At 39.4% G+C, this 20,916-nt stretch overlaps 1 protein-coding gene across 4 annotated transcripts in view; it reads right to left on the reverse strand.

The window, feature by feature from the left end:
* Window positions 1-20,916, reverse strand: part of LOC142838793 (serine/threonine-protein kinase DCLK2-like) — a 62,473-nt gene that overhangs the window by 739 nt on the left and 40,818 nt on the right. For 2 of the 4 annotated variants that reach the window (XR_012908634.1, XM_075954418.1), the window contains exon 2: window positions 10,109-10,395. The exons of 1 other annotated variant lie outside the window; for it this stretch is intronic. Coding sequence is in view for 1 of the 3 variants with exons in the window: in XM_075954418.1 (XP_075810533.1) it covers window positions 10,259-10,395 (137 nt within the window). In the remaining 2 variants the exon portion in view is untranslated. Of the gene's footprint in view, window positions 1-10,108; window positions 10,396-10,686; window positions 10,732-20,916 lie in introns of all 4 variants that reach the window. One more of the 4 variants, XR_012908633.1, reaches the window with a different exon arrangement.

Below are 20,916 nucleotides of genomic sequence, written 5' to 3' on the forward strand. Positions count from 1 at the left end.
GGGGAGACAGGAGCAATATGAAGAGCAGAGAGAGGAATATAAAGGGGGAGAGACAGGAACTCAGGAGTGTGGAGTCTGATAATTTGTGGAGACAGGATCATCACCTTGAGTCTGAAGACTTGGTAGAGGTGGTTGGCTGCTTTGTATTTCTGATCTTCAGCTTGGACCCCAATACCTGCCTCTGGGTTTTTATGATTCTGCTACACCTCTGCTTTGATTTCTGCTTCGAGATTCCTTCCTTGATTTCCTTACATGATGGACTAAAACTGGAAACTTAAATAAAGCCTTTCAATTTGATTTTGACCATAGTGATTACAATTTAAAACTAATACAGCATATTCCCAAGTGGGGGATAAACCAGACACCCTTAAATCTCATATATGGGCCATCCATAATCTTCAGCGTGACACATACCCTGCATTAAGAGCCCCAAACCACCATTAAGGCCACTTGCTTTGAAGAATTTTTTTTTAATTTTAGACATTTATTTTACGAAAAAGTTGCAAAAATAAGACAGAATATTCCCAAATGCCCTGAACCTGGTTGATTCTTTTGTTACGATTTTGAGTGGATGTGTCACAATTGTTGAGCCAATCAAGGCATTCCTAATTACTAAATCCATGGTTTATTCAGATATCCTTATCTTTTACCATTACTCTTTACCATTGTCCATTAGTGTCTCCCACGAAGACACTAATTCATACAGCAGTGGTTCCCATGGCTTTTTGTAAGACATATATTTGTGTTGAGGAATCATTTATACTTCTAGGGTAAAATGAAACGTTAGTGTGTTGCATCCTTCCCTACTGTCTTTATCTCAATGGAGTCACCTTTGGGAAGACCATGAGAAGTTCTTTTCTGAAGTACATCACCTCCATCAAGGTTGCAGAGAACATCAAGTTCTTCATGTTGTATATTGTTCATTTTATAAAAGCTCCCTCCAGAAATGGAAGCCTCACAGACATGGTGGCTGTCCTTGTGTTAATGTCGACCTACCACAGTGTCAACTGAGAGGGAAGCCTCTAATGAGAAACTGCCTACATCAGATGAAGAGGTTGGTCTTTGGACACATGTGTGTGTGGTTTCCCTGATTATTAATTCACAAAAGAGGTCCCGGTCCGCTGTAGGCAATACCATTCCTAGGGAGGAGGCTCTAGGTTAGATAAAAGTACCAGCGAAGCACGAGCCTATGGGCAAGCCAGAGAAGGGACTAGCTAATGTAAGACTTTAAGACAATCCTGAAGCCATTTCTGACTATTCTAAATCCTCTCAGCCTCCGTGCCATAGTGCTTCCCCTCCTCCCCTGGGAACTAAGGACCTTATAGCTACACACGCAGGTACTCAGTTCCTGAACAATTACCCATATACGTACGTTTTGATTCAGTCCCCTGGGAAACGGGGTCAAAATGACCTCTGACCTCATCTGATCTGGCAACAGCTCTCTAGTCAATTATTGGTAATAGCCCTTCTGAATGAGCCATTCACAACCCCCCTTGATTCTGCGGCCTTCTCCTTTAAAAGTAGCCTGTGCACACTATTCGAGGTCTCTCGGCTTCCTGAATGCTGAGGGACCCTGTCATGACAGAATAAAATCCTCACGCCTTTGCTTCAGCTATGGTGTGAGAGTTGGTCTCTGGCGGCGACTCCTCCTCGGTGTTTGGACGCTGGAGTCCACTCTTCCTTCCAGGCTTCCTTCCTCCAGGTTCTTGCCTTGAGTTCCTGCCCCGATTTCCCCAGTGATGAACTGTGACTTGGAAGCCTGTGCCAAATAAACCCTTTCTTATCTAAGCTGATTTTGTGTTGGAGTGTTTTAGAACAACGCCAGAAACTGCTACTGTGGCCCACTCTGTTGGCAGACACAGGCAAAGGAAGGCACATTCCAGACTAGTCTGGGCGACATAACGAAACACTGAATCAAAAACTAAAACCCAAACCGTGGTGATAACCACGAAATGAAAGTGTAAATCCACTCTTAGGAATACAGGTCGCTGACCAACATTATTCTGCTGTGTCATGTTATGCCATGTTATGTCATGTTAAGCCCTCCTTTCTCTAATACTGCTGCAGGTATGAAGTGAATTTATCTACCATGACTTCCTTTAAAGGAACCATGGAATTGATTTTTCATGTGTGTCGAGTGAGAGAGGAGGAAAGCCTCATTTGTATACATGGATAGCCGGCAATCCCAAGACCACATACTGAAAAGATGGCAATCCCTTCCATACACTTGAGGTGTTCGCATATCAAGCATGACATGTTTTATTCAAAAACCTGTGACTTTCTAATCAGTGACCTGGAGACTAGAAGGAAGTGGTGTTCTGTTCGACCAGTATGCTAGAATTAAGCAAACCAGTTGAAAACAACAGATATAACTTAATAATTGAAAACGGGGAAACTCACACGACTGGGGTAAAGTTTCCCATGTCCAAAACAGGTCTGGAGAACACCATGCAAAGAGAGCCAAAGAGAGCAAACTGACCCAGATTCCCAGGTTTTCTTCCCTGGCCCCAAGCAGCCACACCCTAGATAAAAGTGATTGGCTGAGCTTCCCCATCAAGATATCAACTTCCTCTAAAGGGTGATGACAGAAAAAGTTAAATCAGTCTCTTATCCATTGAAAACATTCTTCATGCCTGAAGGTGACATAGATATTTTAGGAAAGAAAGAAAAGTAAGAGTCCCGAGAAAAAGCAGAAATACACAAATATAAACAATCAGAAATTCTTCAGGCTGAAGGAAAAGAATACCAGAAACAACAACATCCTTTTGTGCAAATAAAGACCATCAGAAGGCTTGAATGTCATCTTAATACCAAGTTCCCTATTTCCACTTTTTTTCCTTTAAAATACACACAGGGCCTGGCAGGATGGCCCAGCGCCTACAGATGTTTGCAGGGACCAAGATGGCCTGAGTTTGCCTCCCTGGTACACTGAAAAGGGAGAACTGACTCCTAAAATTTGCCCGCTACCTCCACGTGTATATTGTGACACACATGCATAAAAACATGTGCACAAAATGTAAAATATATGTGAATGTTTAAAAGAAAATTATGATATTTTAGGAATGTTTAACACATATGCACATGAATTAACTATAGTGTATTGTATAATAAAGAACACTAGAAAATGGCAAATGAATTTCTATTGTTAAAAAGTTTTACTACTGACATATGATCTCACCCTGTATCCCATACTGGACTGAACCTCACTATATGGCACGGCCTGGCCTCAATCTTATATGAAACCATCTTGATCCTGGGATTACAGGTGTGAGGCACCACACCTAACATCAAGATTTACTTTATGGAAAAAGGGGACAAAAAGCAATACTGGGTAGAATATAAAATACTAAGGACATATAATTTATAATCACTAAAACATATCAAGTTAAAAATAAGAATTGGAGAAACAAAATATGAGCAAATCACTTTTCATAAGGGATTTAATGAATATGATACAGATCAAGACCTCGCTGGCCACAACTTGAAATAATTTAAGTAGAAACAAATAAAAAATACACCAGATCAATGAGACAAAAAGTAGGTTATTTTATATAATAAAGATAGACAAACCCCTATGCAACCTATTAAAGATGAGAATAAACATCCAAAGTAACACAATCAGAAATGAAAAGGGATACAGACACTACGGAAATCCACAGAATTCTTAGATCATACCAAAAAAACCAGTACTGCACAGAATTGTAAAACATAAATGAAATGGACACTTTTCTGGGTGGGTACCATTTACATCAATTAAATAATGCCTAGGTGAACAATTTCAATATGTATATACTCTTAAAGGAAAAAGAAGCTCCCGTAAAAAGCAAACAAAATATCCCAGGACAAATGGTGTTAATGAAGAATTCCATTACAACTTCCCTACTCTTCTAAGTGCTGCACATAATATAAACAGAAGGAACATTGCCAAAACTCTTTTTATGACTATGCAGTAAGATTGTCGCAAAAACAAAAAGAATCAACCGAGGAAGAGAATAAAAAACTAATCTCAATATTGAACATGAATGCAAAAATACTCTATCCCATCCTAGCTTGCCACCAAGGACTCCTATCCATCTGGAATGTGTTGATGTCCATCACCACAGTCTACTCCAGGGTGGAGTAGATATAAGAGACTCCAGAGCTGAGAAAACTAAGAGAAGACAGACCAAGAAAAAACCACAAGCACAGAGATAGCCGCAGCAAAGACCATACCAAGCAGGCAAGACTCTCCTAACAGGATTGGTACAAATGTGCATGCATTTATGTAAGAATACCTCCAACAATTTGAAAGACAGCATGATAGTATGAAAAGCCAGGGAATATACAACAGGAGAATTTGAACACCCTAATCCAGAGGTAGTACAAGAAATAGACTTTAAACATAAAATTATGAAAAATATAGGGACCATCAAAAAGAATGTAAAAAAACAACTTCAAACAAAAGGATGAGAAGAATAACAACAACTCTGAAGAAATGAGAAATCTATCAAAGAATCCCTGGGAAAGGAAACCAAGAAAAAGCAATCAAACTGGTAATGGAAAGATTTCAAGACTTGAAAACTGTAATGGAGGAAAAGGATTCAACAAAATTAGAGAATAAATCTTTCCCAACCTAAAAAATGATATTCCTATTAAGGTAAAAGAAGCATACAGAACACCAAATAGACTGAAACAGAAACCCTCACCGCATAATAATAAAAACACAAAAGATACAGTATTAAGAAAGAATATTAAGAGCAGCAAATACTTTATACTCACAGCAGGAATATATCATCAGGATGAAGTATCAATACCAAATATAAATTTCAGTAATATAAAAGCACCCACATCACTAGAAATAAATTTATGCCCGAAACCACAGTAAGAGTAGGAGACTGAAGCACTCCTCTCTCAATAATGGACAGACTGGGGTCACACAGAGGTCAGACTGGGGTCACACAGGTCAGACTGGGGTCACACGGGGGTCAGACTGGGGTCACACACGGGTCAGACTGGGGTCACACAGGTCAGACTGGGGTCACACAGGTCAGACTGGGGTCACACAGGTCAGACTGGGGTACACAGGTCAGACTGGGGTCACAGAGGTCAGACTGGGGTCACACGGGGGTCAGACTGGGGTCACACGGGGGTCAGACTGGGGTCACACACAGGTCAGACTGGGGTCACACAGGTCAGACTGGGGTCACACAGGTCAGACTGGGGTCACACAGAGGTCAGACTGGGGTCAGACTGGGGTCAGACTGGGGTCACACAGGTCAGACTGGGGTCATACAGAGGTCAGACTGGGGTCACACAGAGGTCAGACTGGGGTCACACACAGGTCAGACCAGGGTCATACTGGGGTCGCGTAAAAGAAAATCAATTTAAGCACCAAAAGGAAGACCGAAGGACTGTTGGGGGATATCAGGAACAAAGCCCGTGTCTCACCCATACTAAACAAATACTCTACACTGAGTCACAGTCTCAGTACTCAAATGTTTCATCACGAGTTTACACATTTTAAAGGTGACTGCATTTGTCTGTGCTTCAAACTGTACAAACTTTTAGTCACTTTTCCAGGATCCCCTAATATTAAGTTGCTATACCTCAACATAAAACTGCTGCTTGACATCCAGAAATTTAGTGTTTATACAGTCCAAAAAACCTTACTTACTGTAACTTTCCCAATATTTTTATTATTGGAAAATTCTCTTCCATTTTGACATAGCTATTGATATAGTTTCAGTGCCTTTGTTAAAGATGCTACACATTTCAGACATAGACCTCGGGGAAATAGAGTTGGAACTGACCTGCAAGCCTCCTTCCCGAGGCCTAGCTCGAGTAGTACCTGAAGATGCTATGCAAGCTGCCAAAGGAAAAGAGAAATCAACATTCCTACCCAGCTATAAAACTTAGGAACCTTGGGGGCTGGAGAGATGGCTCAGTGGTTAGAGCATTGCCTGCTCTTCCAAAGGTCCTGAGTTCGAGTCCTACCAACCACATGTGGCTCAGAACCATCTGTAATGAGGTCTGGTGCCATCTGCTGGCCTGCAGACATGCACGCGGACAGAATATCGTATACATAATAAATAAATATAAAAATCAGAATAACGTATACATCATAAGTAAATATAAAAATCAGAATATTGTATCCATAATAAATCAATATAAAAATTAGAATATTGTGTATATAATACATAAATAATTAAATATAAAATTAGAATATTGTATACATAATAAATATATAAATAAATATTTAAAAAAAAAACTTAGGAACTTCAGTGATACCTTTCTGACAAGATACCCCCACGGTACAATAACAACACAAGGGCACTTTATCACGGGAATGACCAACATCTGTCTAATAGAACTTAAGGTCTACTCAATAGGAGGGAATGCACACCCAGTACTATAAACTTAGCCAATATCTATGGCTAGAGAGGTTCGAGACCCTAGGGGAGAACCAACAATTGCCAAAATCAATATACTTTCTAACAATACTCTAAATGCTTACTCTTATACCCAAAGATAAGCGTAACTCTCAACCCCTCCACAAGAAAACCCTTCTTTTGTAGTAGAGAACATTAGAGATATACAACAGGTCCACATGGAGAGAATATGTGACCACAGGTGCTCAGCCCCAACTGGTTTTCCTACAATGTAACTCCTACTCCTAAGGCCCAGAAAAAACATGGAAGAGGAGGAAGATGGGAAGAACCAGATGACCCAGGACACTTGTTGCTAGTATCTTCTACACATGACAGAAAAACTGTACCTGTGAAATCTCAACAATACAGTTACCTAAACAAGACTTGCATAGTGATGCCACCAGTCGACATGCCAATGCGCATGAGGGAGATAAAACTTTAATTTTAATTTAATGTAATCAGAATTTTAATTTCATTTTGATGCAATTAGAACTTTAGTAATTTTTATTTAATGTAATTAGAATTTTAATTTGATTTTAATGCAATTAGAACTTTAATTTTAATTTAATTAGAATTTTTGATTTGATTTTATTGTAATTAGAACTTAAATTAAAATTCTCATTACAAAAGAAATCAAATGAAATTAAAATTCTAATTCCACTAAATAAAAATTAATTTAACGTAATTAGAATTTTTGATTTGATTTCATTGTCATTAGAACCTTGATTTAATTTTTATTTAACGTAATTAGAATTTAATTTGATTTGATCTTAATTCAATTAGAACTTTAAATTTCATTTAAATTTAATGTAATTAGAATTTTAATTTGACAAAGCCCCACCCCTCGATGGAGAGAAGAGCTAAGCACAACTCACTGTGGCTGACAGAGGGCGAATCAGTTTTTCCCAAGAACGAGCATCCAGATAGGTTATCCAATCCCAAGTGGTCAGCCCTTAACACGTGTACAGCAATATGGCTAGGATTAAAGCCATGGCTTTGACTGCTGGTTCCAGCCCATTCCTTAGCTTTATTCTGAGAGTCTTGCCTCATGGCAGAAGTACTGGCTGGAGTCATATTTATTGCCACAAATGTATGGTGTTTAAAGGTCTCTACCACCACCAAAAAGCATGCAGTCAGCTTTTCATCAATACCATTTAAGGTTTGCAGCTAAAGCTGAGTCAGAAAGCCTCTCTTTTTTTTTTGTCAAATATTTATTTATTTATTATGTATACAATATTCTGTCTGTGTGTATGCCTGCAGGCCACAAGAGGGCACCAGACCCCATTACAGATGGCTGTGAGCCACCTTGTGTTTGCTAGGACTCGAACTCAGGACCTTTGGAAGAGCAGGCAATGCTCTAACCACTGAGCCATCTCTCCAACCCCAGGAAGCTTGCCTCTAGCAAGCAGAGCCTACCTGAGAAAGTGCTGCTATCAGCTGTGTTTAACTCTATTCTTTTCTATCTAGAATAACTTCCCAAGCTCTTTAAGGCTTTAAAGTGGATTTAGTCAGCCCCACATTGGCACATCATTCTGTTGACTGAGGTTTGTGTCCTACCAGGTCACACATCTACTTAGTTCCAAGTAAACACATAGAGACCTACATTAATTATAAACGGACTGGCCTAGTAGTTCAGGATTCTTATTAACTCTTATAACTTATATTAGCCCATAAGACTTGTCTGTGTTAGCCATGTGGCTTGGTACCTTTCTTGACAAGGCAATCACATCTTGCTTGCTGTGTCTGGCTTCCTCTGTGTCTGGAGGAAGACTGCAGACTGAAACTTCCCTCTTCTCAGAATTCTTGTTGTTTCACCTCTACTTCCTGCCTGGTTGCCCTGCCTATACTTCCTGCCTGGTTACTGGTCAAACAGCATTTATTTAAAATACAAGTGACAGGGTCCAGACCATTGTCCCATGGCACAAACCACTAAACACTAATTGATAATTATTTCTGGATAACTTCCTGTTTAGCACACGACACCACTCAACTTATCCTTTTCCTTGGAAATTGACATCTTTCCTTCTAAAAAATGAGGAGTACGAGAATTCTAAGATAGCTGGAAAAAATGGGAGGCCCTTACATCTTTCTTGCTAAAGGCTAATTCACACATATAGTCCTTGTGTAAATCTTCAAGGACCAATTCCAGGAGACCACGACATTCTGTTGTTGATATAACTGCAGCAGCAGGAGGAGCTGGACATGATCTACACCTCTAATCCTGCACACAAGTAGCTGGACATGCTGCAAGCCCCTAATGCTGCACACAAGGAGCTGGACATGCTGCAAGCCCCTAATCCTGCACATAAATAGCTGGACATGCTGCAAGCCTCTAATCCTGAACACAAGTAGCTGGACATGCTGCAAGCCCCTAATCCTGCACATAAATAGCTGGACATGCTGCATGCCTCTAATCCTGCACATAAATAGCTGGACATGCTGCAAGCCTCTAATCCTGAACACAAGTAGCTGGACATGCTGCAAGCCCCTAATCCTGCACATAAAGAGCTGGACATGCTGCAAGCCCCTAATCCTGCACACAAGTAGCTGGACATGCTGCAAGCCCCTAATCCTGCACACAAGTAGCTGGACATGCTGCAAGCCCCTAATCCTGCACACAAGGAGCTGGACATGCTGCATGCCTCTAATCCTGCACACAAGGAGCAGGACATGCTGCAAGCCTCTAATCCTGCACAAAAATAGCTGGACATGCTACAAGCCCCTAATCCTGAACACAAGGAGCTGGACATGCTGCAAGCCTCTAATCCTGCACACAAGGAGCTGGACATGCTGCAAGCCCCTAATCCTGAACACAAGGAGCCGGACATGCTGCAAGCCTCTAATCCTGAACACAAGGAGCTGGACATGCTGCAAGCCCCTAATCCTGCACATAAATAGCTGGACATGCTGCATGCCCCTAATCCTGCACATAAATAGCTGGACATGCTGCAAGCCCCTAATCCTGCACACAAGGAGCTGGACATGCTGCAAGCCCCTAATCCTGCACATAAATAGCTGGACATGCTGCAAGCCCCTAATCCTGCACATAAATAGCTGGACATGCTGCAAGCCTCTAATCCTGCACACAAGGAGCTGGACATGCTCTACACCTCTAATCCTGCACACAAGGAGCCGGACATGCTGCAAGCCTCTAATCCTGCACACAAGGAGCCGGACATGCTGCAAGCCTCTAATCCTGCACACAAGGAGCTGGACATGCTGCAAGCCTCTAATCCTGCACACAAGGAGCTGGACATGCTGCATGCCTCTAATCCTGAACACAAGGAGCTGGACATGCTGCAAGCCCCTAATCCTGCACATAAATAGCTGGACATGCTGCAAGCCTCTAATCCTGCACATAAATAGCTGGACATGCTGCAAGCCCCTAATCCTGCACACAAGGAGCTGGACATGCTGCAAGCCCCTAATCCTGAACACAAGGAGCTGGACATGCTGCAAGCCTCTAATCCTGCACATAAATAGCTGGACATGCTGCATGCCTCTAATCCTGCACATAAATAGCTGGACATGCTGCATGCCTCTAATCCTAGCATTTGGGAAGGCAGCGGAGTCCAAGCTCAAGCTTGGCCTGTTCTATACAGCAAGTTCCAGACCGTATAGGACATCAGCAAACACCAGCAAAGATAATTAACATGTAAACTCAAAGAAGGCAAGATGGCGAGCTGTGGGAAGCCACCTACCTGCTTTCCATTCAGGGTACACAGCCTCTTGACCACGCCTGAATCAAGTTTAATGGTTTATTGAGAAGGATCCGCATGGCCTTCCTAGGCTTCCCTCCACTTTGAATCACAGTCACTAACTTGGGGGTTTGATGAAGCCCTTGCTTTCTTTCACTTCGCTTTCGCAGAGGCTATGACCAAAGCTCGGGTTGTACCTCCCTGGATGTTCACAGACCAGTTTGGATTAACATTTTTGGTGTGATCAACATTACAAAATGGTTCATTGGAGGTGCAGAAGTAACTCTCTCCTAAAAAGCAAATAACAATTTTATTAGCACAATATCAGATCTCTGAGCATTGGCCATAGTAAGCCTGGATGCGTTATGTCTAAACAATGGCTTCTGGAAACCTGTAACTCCTAAACTTGTGGTCACAGAAAGGGGGTGCAGTCTAATACCCCTTTCCTTTAACATCCCCCCACCTCCCTTTCTTCCAAAGCACCTAGGTTGGTTTTCAGAAAATTACACATATAATGTGAAAAGCACTAGGCCCAGAAATGAAGAGTGAGACCTGGGTTTTATTTTACCCAAATGTCTCACCTTTGATAAGTCATTGCTCCACACTTTGATTCTCAGGATCGTTAGCTGCAGAATTAAATAAATCAAGTAACTAAATTACAAAGTACTTCATGATTCCAAATGCAAACTAATTTATTCTTCATAAAAGCTCATCCTAGCCAGCCATGGTGATATGGTAGAATCCTGTAATCGTAGCTACTTTGAAGGCTAAAGTGGAAAGATCTGAGTTCAAGGCCAGCTTGAACTCAGCCTGAACTGTTACTACAAAGAGAGAGGGATTGTACTGGGTATTAGGTAGCTCAAGCTTGCAGTCCTAGGAGCAGAGGTTAAGGTAGAAAGATTGGCACCAAGTTTAAGGATACTTTAGGCTATGCAAGGAGTTTAAGGCTCATCTAGGCTCCACAGTGAGACCCTGTCTCAGAAATAAACATAGATAGTTCATTCTGGTTGAAATAATTGAAACGAATATATTCATAAAAATTAAAATCCTTCTAATTTCATTCAAACAGCAATCACTACATCCTTACACGGTGGACTTATCATCTTCAGTTGTAGTATCATCCGTTCAACTACTGAAGCCCTGTGAAGTGAAAGGCTTGGCTCCTCAACGCAGCATACTGCTGGCACTGTTTTCTCTAGAGGAATATAAATTTAAAATAAAACTAAAACTTCAAGTGGAAAACTTTTTCTATATCTTCTTAAATGGGAGCAGATATTAAGCTAAAATGATACAGTCATTTCTCACAAAGCTTAATCAGGCTTTTGTTTAATTAAGAAGGGCACAGAGGCTATACTGCTTGCCTATCGTTTATCAATATATAAATTTTTTACATTCCAAAATTTCTATAATTCCTACTGAAAAGATGGTACTTTTCCAAGAAATATATAACTTACTCAATTATTTTGGTACTGACTTTTTGACACGGAAGGTTACATGCTAAGGTTTTCTCTGAGATATAATCACAAAGAACACATTATTTTATATACTTAGTACAAATAGATTCATTCTTGATATAGTAATTATATCAGATGAGTCATAAATGTTTTAACCAAAATAATGAAAAAGAAAGCCTGAGGATAAGCTAATAATGTCAATATTGACTATTATCAAAATGTTCTCCAGGACCTGATTAGTAGAGAACCTCAGAGATGCCCAAAGGCTCCTGCACAAAAAGTTATAAAATTAATAAAGCCATGCAATGCACATGTATTAGTGAGAAAAATATGATGGTGCTACCATTGAATTTTACAGAAAAAGTACAAGTCATATCAAAAAAATTCTTGCCATTTTTATTTTTGATGAAAACTTGATGAATGTTCTGACTCAAAATGTGTAATAGAAGACTATATAAAAATAACCTTAGCAAGAGAAGATAGTTGTTTCTTAAGACAGGGATATATTAAGTCAGTGGTAAAGTCTTCTTAAAGATAAAAAAAACAGATAAAAAGAAAATGCGCAGATTTTCTATGTCCATCTCCTTTGATCAACCAGACCTTGCGCAGCTGACAAACCACCCAGGACACACGCTTTTCAACTCCTGTTTTAATTTCCTTCTCTGCATGGGCTTGGAAGAACAGAAACAAGCAGAAGAGCAAGCCCTTCGTGTGATTGTGCAGTTAGAGGTGGTTAACTCCTTCCTTCCCTGTCTCCCCTTTCCCATCATAATGTTCCTACTAGAAACATGTAGAACAGTTCTATAATTTGGAAAGTTCTGAGTCAAGGTGTCCACAGAATAGAGCTTCACACTTCCATGGTGTGCATGTGCACATACAGTTTCCTGCACACTGAGCTTACAAACTATTGGTTTCTCATCATTCTCTAGTTAGTAAAGAAGTTATATATATATATATATATATATATATATATTATAAATATTTATATATATAATTATATATATAATTATATATATAATTATATATATATTTATATATATTTATATAATATATATATTTTAAATATTATATATATTATAAATATTATATATTTATATATATAATTATATATATAATTATATAATATATATTATAAATATTATATATATATATATTATAAATTAGGTGATCTTGTTCCTTCAGCACATCCAAGCCTCACCCTGGTCCAGCTGAAACAGTCACTGGTAGACAGGTTATCAAAGCAAATGTAAGGTTTTTACTTTCTCTAGTTGCTTTGAAAACAAACCCTAGTTATCATCTAGGACATAGATGAGTGGTTCCCAACTTTCCTAATGCTGTGGCCCTTTAATATAGTTCCTCATGCTGTGTTGACTCCCAACCATAAAATTATTTTCATTGCTACTTCATAACTGATTTTGCTAGTGTTGAGTCATAAGTAAATTATTTGTGTTTTCCAGTGGTCGTAGACACTTAGACAACCCCTGAAAAAGAGTTGTCCAACTTCCAAAGGAATCACAACCCACTAGTCGAGAAATTCTGACCTAGACACTTCTTCCAACACCTTTGCCTTTCTAAAAATCTGTTCTTCCTGGGGCCCTCAGTTGCTTATGGGATGAGCGTGAGTATCTCCTCCTCCTTTTAAATTAAAAGCTTTGAAGTTTTCCACTATTGAGAGTGATGCTGGCTGTGGGAGAGCTACATATGATTTACAAAGTAGGAAATTCATACACCAGCAGTATTAGACTACTTGTGTAAGTCAATATCGTTCTCACATTTGCTAAAATTTAATTATTTAGGTCACTAACTAATTTATAAATAATCCTGACATTCAAGTCAAAATCTGTGACATGAAATCTGGAGCCCATGGTTTTACTTCTTATGGTAGAAGGAGCAAGCAGACAACCTTATGAGAAAAACAAAACCTGATTAAGCCTGAAACACAGGCTCTTCACTTCTGGAGAAAATGACGGACATATTGATAGACATGCATTCATCACACTTAAACAAGGGAATGCAGAAGAAAACATGGAAAGGCACTTAATGCTTAATACTGGTAAATCTTAGGAATTTCAATGCTTTCCTAATTTCAAAATCTAAGGAAAATTTTCCCAAAAAGAATGCAACCGAGGAAAACCACATTCAGTTATATGTGCTCTTAGTGAAACCTAACGTGGGTGAGCTTCTGAGTGCATTGTATACTAAAGTGCTCATTTCCATCAGAAGATGAGTACCCCACATAGCTGCAAGAAAAATACAGAGTGGGAAAAAGTAAGACTGTTTTATTAGTTTACTGTGTAAAATGATTTAATTGGGTTTTCTAACCCAAACTGTGCACTGGCTAAAGTAAAAATTATGGGAATCATCAAGGTAACACAAAATCTCCTGCTCCAGCTGGGGTACTATGTGCACTGTACCTCTGTGTCAGGCCCAAGGAGCTTCCCTGTCACTTCCATCTGCGGTGGACACAAAATAAGGTGGGTGACCTCTATGACCACATTTTCTTTTTTTATATTTATTTATTTATTATGTATACAATGTTATGTCTGTGTGTATGCCTGCAGGCCAGAAGAGGGCACCAGACCTCATTACAGATGGTTGTGAGCCACCATGCGGTTGCCGGGACTCGAACTCAGGACCTTTGGAAGAGCAGGCAGTGCTCTAACCACTGAGCCATCTCTCCAGCCCCCTATGACCACATTTTCCACACATCTGAAAGCTAAGCACAGTTTTCTCTCCTGAAGATACATCCAACTGTTGGGTTTATGATGCTTTCCACCAGGAAAAGTGCAGAGAAGCTACGGTGGACGCAGATATGAAGAAAGGTATGTCTATATACTGAGGTTTCCACATATAGATAGAGGAGTGGGAGCAAGATTAATAAAAACTCAGAGACAGGTATTAGGGTTCAACCTGAAGACCAGAAAAGGAAAGCAGTCAGTCACTGGCTCTGACCTTAACCTCAGTCCGAAAATAGTGATTCTGCCTCCAGGAAGTCTCAGAATGAGACTGTGACTGAGAGCTGTCTCCTCCCATTTTATAATCATCTCTAATTCTGGGATTAAGGGTATGCACCACGACTGTTTGGTTTCTATGGTAAACTAGTGTGGCTACTGGGATTAAAGGTGTGTGTCATTGTAACTACTGGGATTAAAGTATGTGTCATTTGCTGCATAGTCAGTAAGACTGGACAGTGTGGCTGTTTTACTTTTCCAAGCTTTATTTTTAAAAATACAAATAAAAAAAAATAAAAAAAAAATAAAAAAAATAAAAAAAAAAATAAATAAATAAATAAAAAAATAAAAAAAATAAAAAAAATAAAAAAATAAAAATAAAAATAAAAATACAAATAAAACGACACCACAGAAGTTTGTCTTAAGACCTAAAAAATTAGCTAAATGTGAAAACAGAAATTCTACTAATGAGGAGACCAAAAATAGTTCTCATGCACTAGTGTAAACTAAGAGATCCGTGGCCTGCCCTCAGTTCTCCACACCTGGTCAAGGGTAAGATATCCTTAGAGTTCACAATGGGAATTTTAATTTTGTGTTGGTTTTTATGATAAAATGTATGCATCACCCCATTGTGAAATACATCTAAATAACTACCTCTAAATGAAGCACAGCCACACAAACTCCCGCCAAAAGCTCTAACTCTTTAGGTGCAAGGTATGTAACTTGGACAGGAATTAGTTGGGAAAATAAGATAATACCTAATTTAAAGAGATGCTCACAGCAAGTTATGGGCAGAGAATATTCACTTACTAGGAATAGAAGTCAGTTAGCTATATAGCTGGCTCAGTGCATGGCATTCTGAAGGGCATTGCATCAATTCTGCACACCAACATAGCATTAAGCACTGAAGGGATCCGTGAATAGCAGTTAAGTTAGTACAAACATTGCCTGCAGCTTTATCCTGATAACTTACATGTTCACAGGTCGTGAAGGTTGGCCAGTTCTTTCACAGCCACTGTGCTTGGATAGCATTGCAGTATGGAACCTTTGCATATCATCTTTATATTTATAAATATCTTTAAATTGCAATGCAGTTAGCAATCTCTATCATTTGTATGCTAGATTTTCATGTAGATTGTTTTACCACTATTGGTGGTGGTGCTCTAGAGCAGTGGCTCTCCACCTTCTTAAAGCTGGGACCCTTTAATGTAGTTCCTTACGCTGTGGTGACCCCAAACCATATTTCACTGTGTACGGTTATTTTGTTTGTGTTTTAACAAACAGAGCTTGTCTGAAGATCGTAGTGCAAAGCTAAACCACTAGAACCCAGGGAGTGGGGGCTCACACCTTTAATCCCAGCACTAGGGAGGTAGATAGGACTAGACAGGACTATAAAGAGGGAGGAGTCAAGAGCACTGCAGTCTGAAGGTTTAGTGGAGACAGATACAGTCTGGAGATGCAGTCTGAGGACAGGATTGCCCCTCGGTTTGTGCACTGGTAGAAGTAAAAACTCTCTAGTGGCTGGCACTCTGCTTCTCTGATCTTCAGCATTAACACCCAGTATCTGACTCTCAGTTTTTATTATTAATAAGAATTAGAATTCATGCTACATCATTGCTACTTCATAACTACAATTTTGCTACTGTTAAGGATTGTGAAGAAAATATCTGATATGTGGGATATCTGAGATGTGTCCCCTGTGAAAGGGTCATTCAGCCCCAGGAGGTCATGACCCATGGGCTTTGAACCACAAGCTGTAATCTTGTAAAGCAGCCCTCTACCACTGAGCTACACTCACCTGCCGCACTTATTCTTATTTTCTTTCTTTTTTTTTTTTTTGGTTTTTCGAGACACGGTTTCTCTGTGGCTTTGGAGCCTATCCTGGAACTAGCTTTGTAGACCAGGCTGGTCTTGAACTCACAGAGACTGCCTCTGCCTCCCGAGTGCTGGAATTAAAGGCGTGCGCCACCACCGCCCGGCTTTCTTTCTTTCTTTTTTTTTTTTTTTTTTTTTTGCCTGTCCTGGAACTTGCTCTGTAGACCAGGTTGGCCTCAAACTCACAGAGATCCACCTGCCTCTGCCTCCCAAGTGCTTGGATTAAAGGCATGCACTACCACTACCAGGCTCCTATTCTTATTTCCAGGGGCAAAATCATTCAGGTTTTGTAATCTCAGGGGATTATGCGGAACAACTTCTACTGTTCCACACAGTAGTACAATGATTACAGTTAACAAAAATTTAGTGAAATATTTCCAAGTCAATAGCAGAGAGGATTTTGAAAGTTCCTGGCACAAACAAAAAAATATTGGAGGTGATAGACACACCAGTTACCGTGACATGATCATTAACACTGTGTACATGCATTGAGATAGCTCACAATACCCCATGCTATAACTCCTATGTAGCAAATAAAATCAAATATAGCCAAGAGTGGTCATATATATCTCAAACCCAATATTTGGGAGGCAGAAGAAGGTGTATCTTAGTTCCAGGTCAGCCAGAACTACAACAATGAGACTCTTGTCCAAATAAATAAACTGCAACTATAAGGCTAGTGGAAGGGTTTCAAACTGAAAGACGGTTGACGTCTGCAAACAAACTGGGGCAAAATGAGTATAGCATCCCATTAACAGGCTCATCCAAGCAGTGGTTCCCCAGCCTCTGGGGTCCTTCAATTCTCCTCTCCTGCATCCTTAATCTTCCATGGATATAACAGCACAGTTTAGCCCTAAGTTTAGGCAAGCAATAACGACAGTGACTTAGATTCAGCACTCACACAAGTAACAAAAGTTCAGAAAACAAGTGTCCGTCCAAAAATGAAAGACAGACAGACAGGCCTTCCAAGAATGAGACGACTTGAGGGAAATGGGTCATATCTGAAGGACAGATAAACAATAAGCAGGGCAGGCATGAGATGTAACTCTGATGTCAACGTGCCTGGGCACCTGGAAGAGGAGAAGGGAGTTAGGGGCTGGAGGAAGGAAGAGGAGGAAAAGGGGAAGAAGGGGAAAGAGGAGGAGGAGGAAGACATAGCCTTATGAATCTCCACATGGTCTATTCAGAGTCAAAAAAATAAAGTAGGCAAGGCATGGTGGTGTATGCCTTTAATCGCAGCACTTGGAGGTGGCAGTGGGTGTCAGGCATAATTTTGCTGGAAGATTCTGAAGACCATGACACAAGTATCTCTAGGAGCCAGGCTACTAAGTATTTAAGTGCACTATAAGATTCATTTGTAACTTCCCAGCTACTGACTTTGATCACTAAACTAAGGAGACACATATCCACTGAGCCACTTTTCAGGTTCTTTCACTCACACGGGCTTAATGAACATGCATAGAGCCAGCAATGCATTTTTAAGACTTTCTTCAGGTGAGGCAAAATACTGTTAAGAGATGAAGATGATGAGCAAGGAAATGGGGGAGGAGACTCTTGATGACTGAGAAACAATTTTATCATTATTTCAAAATTAATCTTAAATTTGTAAAAGATATTTTAAGGAAGAAAGAGCTCAATGAACTAAATTGCTCTAAATGTATATTCTGATATGCATATGAAAGTAATGTGGTCCTCTCAATGATGTTTTCTTCATTTTACTGGCACACCTACAGGTTTCTTACTCTCTTCTTTTAGTCTTTAAAACCAAATCTCACTTCAAAGTGTGATGTAGTCCCTTCTACTGCTAAATTATATAGAAGACAATTTTAATTATGTTGTCCTGTAGACAGAGCAAGGGTATCATTTGCTAAAAGTAATGGAGAAACTCGGGCACTTTGAGGACTCCTCAGAATAGCTACCTTACTTCCTTTGGAGGTGAATGGTAAAAGAGAAAGCATCAACTAAGGCCTGTTAAAAATCCGTAACCCTGGCATGCATGCTTCTTAGGTTTCATCAACTGTGACATGGAGAAAATGAATTTAGAATATAAGAATATAAGTGGTCCTTCTGAGTGATGCGTAGTTGTTGTGCCAGGACTACTAATTTCTAATAGGCCTCTGCTGTCGCTTCCCCTGACCCTAGTTATCCTCTTCAGGGAGAAGGCAGGTGAGATTCATCTTGATTCACCCTGCTGTCGACCAAATGTGGAAAATTCTTTAAACACAGCTACTTTTCCATTTTGTCTACACACTGAAATCATCTGAGGAACATCCAAAACTTTAAACGCTCAAGTCACACCCCAACCATGCACATCATAATATCTAAGGGGTGGGTGGGGCCAGTCACCTATACTTTTCAAAGTGTCCAATATGGTCCAAGATGAAGCCAAGATTGATACCTGCTATGCTGGATCGCCCCTCTTGATTTCGAGTGATTTTTGCCGTAAGTGAAATCAGAAAAGCCAACCTGGAGCAAGTCAGAACCACAGCCATGCTCAGAAGGTACAGTGGGATCCCAAACACGGGGACAGCACAAGTGCTGCGCTGAGCTCCACCAAGGGTTACCCCGCGCCTCACTGGAGGACCATCTTTCAAACAGTTTGCCCTTCCAGCAAAAATAAGTCGGCTAATTTTAAAGGTACCATTGTCTGTGACTGGTATTGCTTTACGTACATCCCTGCAAACAAAGCATTTTGTAGGGCAACAGGATAAAGTTTATCAAGAACTGGACTCCACAAGCTCAAATCCATGCTCGACCGCAGACAGAGATGGATGGACTTAAGCAAAGAAATATTTATCTGTGCAAGAACGTATTACTTTGCCTTGGAATTGGAATTCGATAACGATTGGCATTACTGATAAAGCTCATAATGATTTTTAACATGAATAGAAAATTATTCAACCTCATCGTTTGGGCAATGCTGCTTCTCGGTCTCTCATTGAGCACTTGTGTGAGGATATAGGACTTGCTTTTCCTAATCGTATCCTGATTCAGATTCTTCTACCATTGCACACATTTATGATGATGCATTGACAGGATAATATGGAAAATGAGACCCTAAGGGATTCACACAAGGGATTAATCATACCTCTGTTGGTATGCTTATTGCAATCATTCTTATGCCTTTCTATTTCTGATGATGTATCAGTTTGTTTCAAATGCGGAAAATTCATACTTTTACTATTACTATACATATTAATAGTTTCACTATTATTTACTTATTAATAATTAATTATTAATAATTAATTTATTATTAATTATTTACTATTAATATACATATTAATAATTTTACTATTATTTACTTATTAATAATTAATTATTAATAATTAATTTATTATTAATTATTTACTATTAATATACATATTAATAATTTTACTATTATTTACTTATTAATAATTAATTTATTATTAATTAATTTATTATCAATTATTTACTATTAATATACATATTAATAATTTTACTATGCATATTAATACTCCTTTTACCACAAATAAAAATCAAAAAAAAAGGAAAATAATGAATGCACCAAACTACCTTAGAGTGCAGGCTACTCGTGGTATAAATGAGACAAAGTCGGGAAACGGTTGCATGAGAAAACAAGCAAACTCTGCCTATTTCTCACATGTTCTCTCAGAATCTATACCATGGATAAAGAATTTGTTTTTGAGCGCAGTTGCTCACACTGTACCAGTTAAAAAGGAGTGCTTTGCTTCTGTATACTTTTTGCATTGTATCTTTGTACTTATTTTCACTTTTATTACTGATTAATTGAGGTATTGTTTCTAGGAAGGAGAAGCAAGAGTACACACGTACATGAGTACAGAGGTTTCAGAGTTGAGGTATCACTTTTTAGTATGTATAAAACGGCATAGTAAATAAATCTTATTGTGCAGTTGTTCATACTATGCATCACTGTGTACTGATTTACAAGACAACCATACCAAGGGACCACAATGCAGTAGATGTTGAAAGGTGGTACCAGAACAGGGACCATAAAGAGTAAAAGTTAGGAAGGGATTTAAATTATAAACCAGATAAGTAATCTTCATTACAGGGTAATGGGACAAGCCAAATCCTCTCTGTACCTTGCTAATCCTAAAGCATTCAATAAAAACTCATAGGGTTCACATTTCTCTTTCTGATTTAGAAATGTGTGTGGAAATAATGAAGCCTTAAAATTCTTTGGTATCCAGAAGGCACCTAAGATATAGATACTTGGTAAAGAATTAAAGCTAATGTTGAAAAAGCTCTGAGATAGGGTGAGAAAGTACTTGTCTGTTTCTGGTCTTATATAGGGTTTATGAGCTTTACTATTTTCAAAGAAAAGCAAATGAAAATAACTAGCCACTGTGTCAAGAGAAAGTAGTGCCAGCTGCACAAGTAACGACCATGTATAAAAAATTCAAATATTTGGCTCTTTGTCAATGGGAGTACATGACATGTAACTCCAGCATACAGAGGCTGGGAGGAAAGCTGCTATGCATCAGTTGCCTCCCTGGGCTAAATAACAAAACAACAATAAAACAATTCC

Source organism: Microtus pennsylvanicus, chromosome 20 (genome assembly GCF_037038515.1).
Source record: "Microtus pennsylvanicus isolate mMicPen1 chromosome 20, mMicPen1.hap1, whole genome shotgun sequence".
Taxonomy (NCBI): Eukaryota; Metazoa; Chordata; class Mammalia; order Rodentia; family Cricetidae; genus Microtus; species Microtus pennsylvanicus.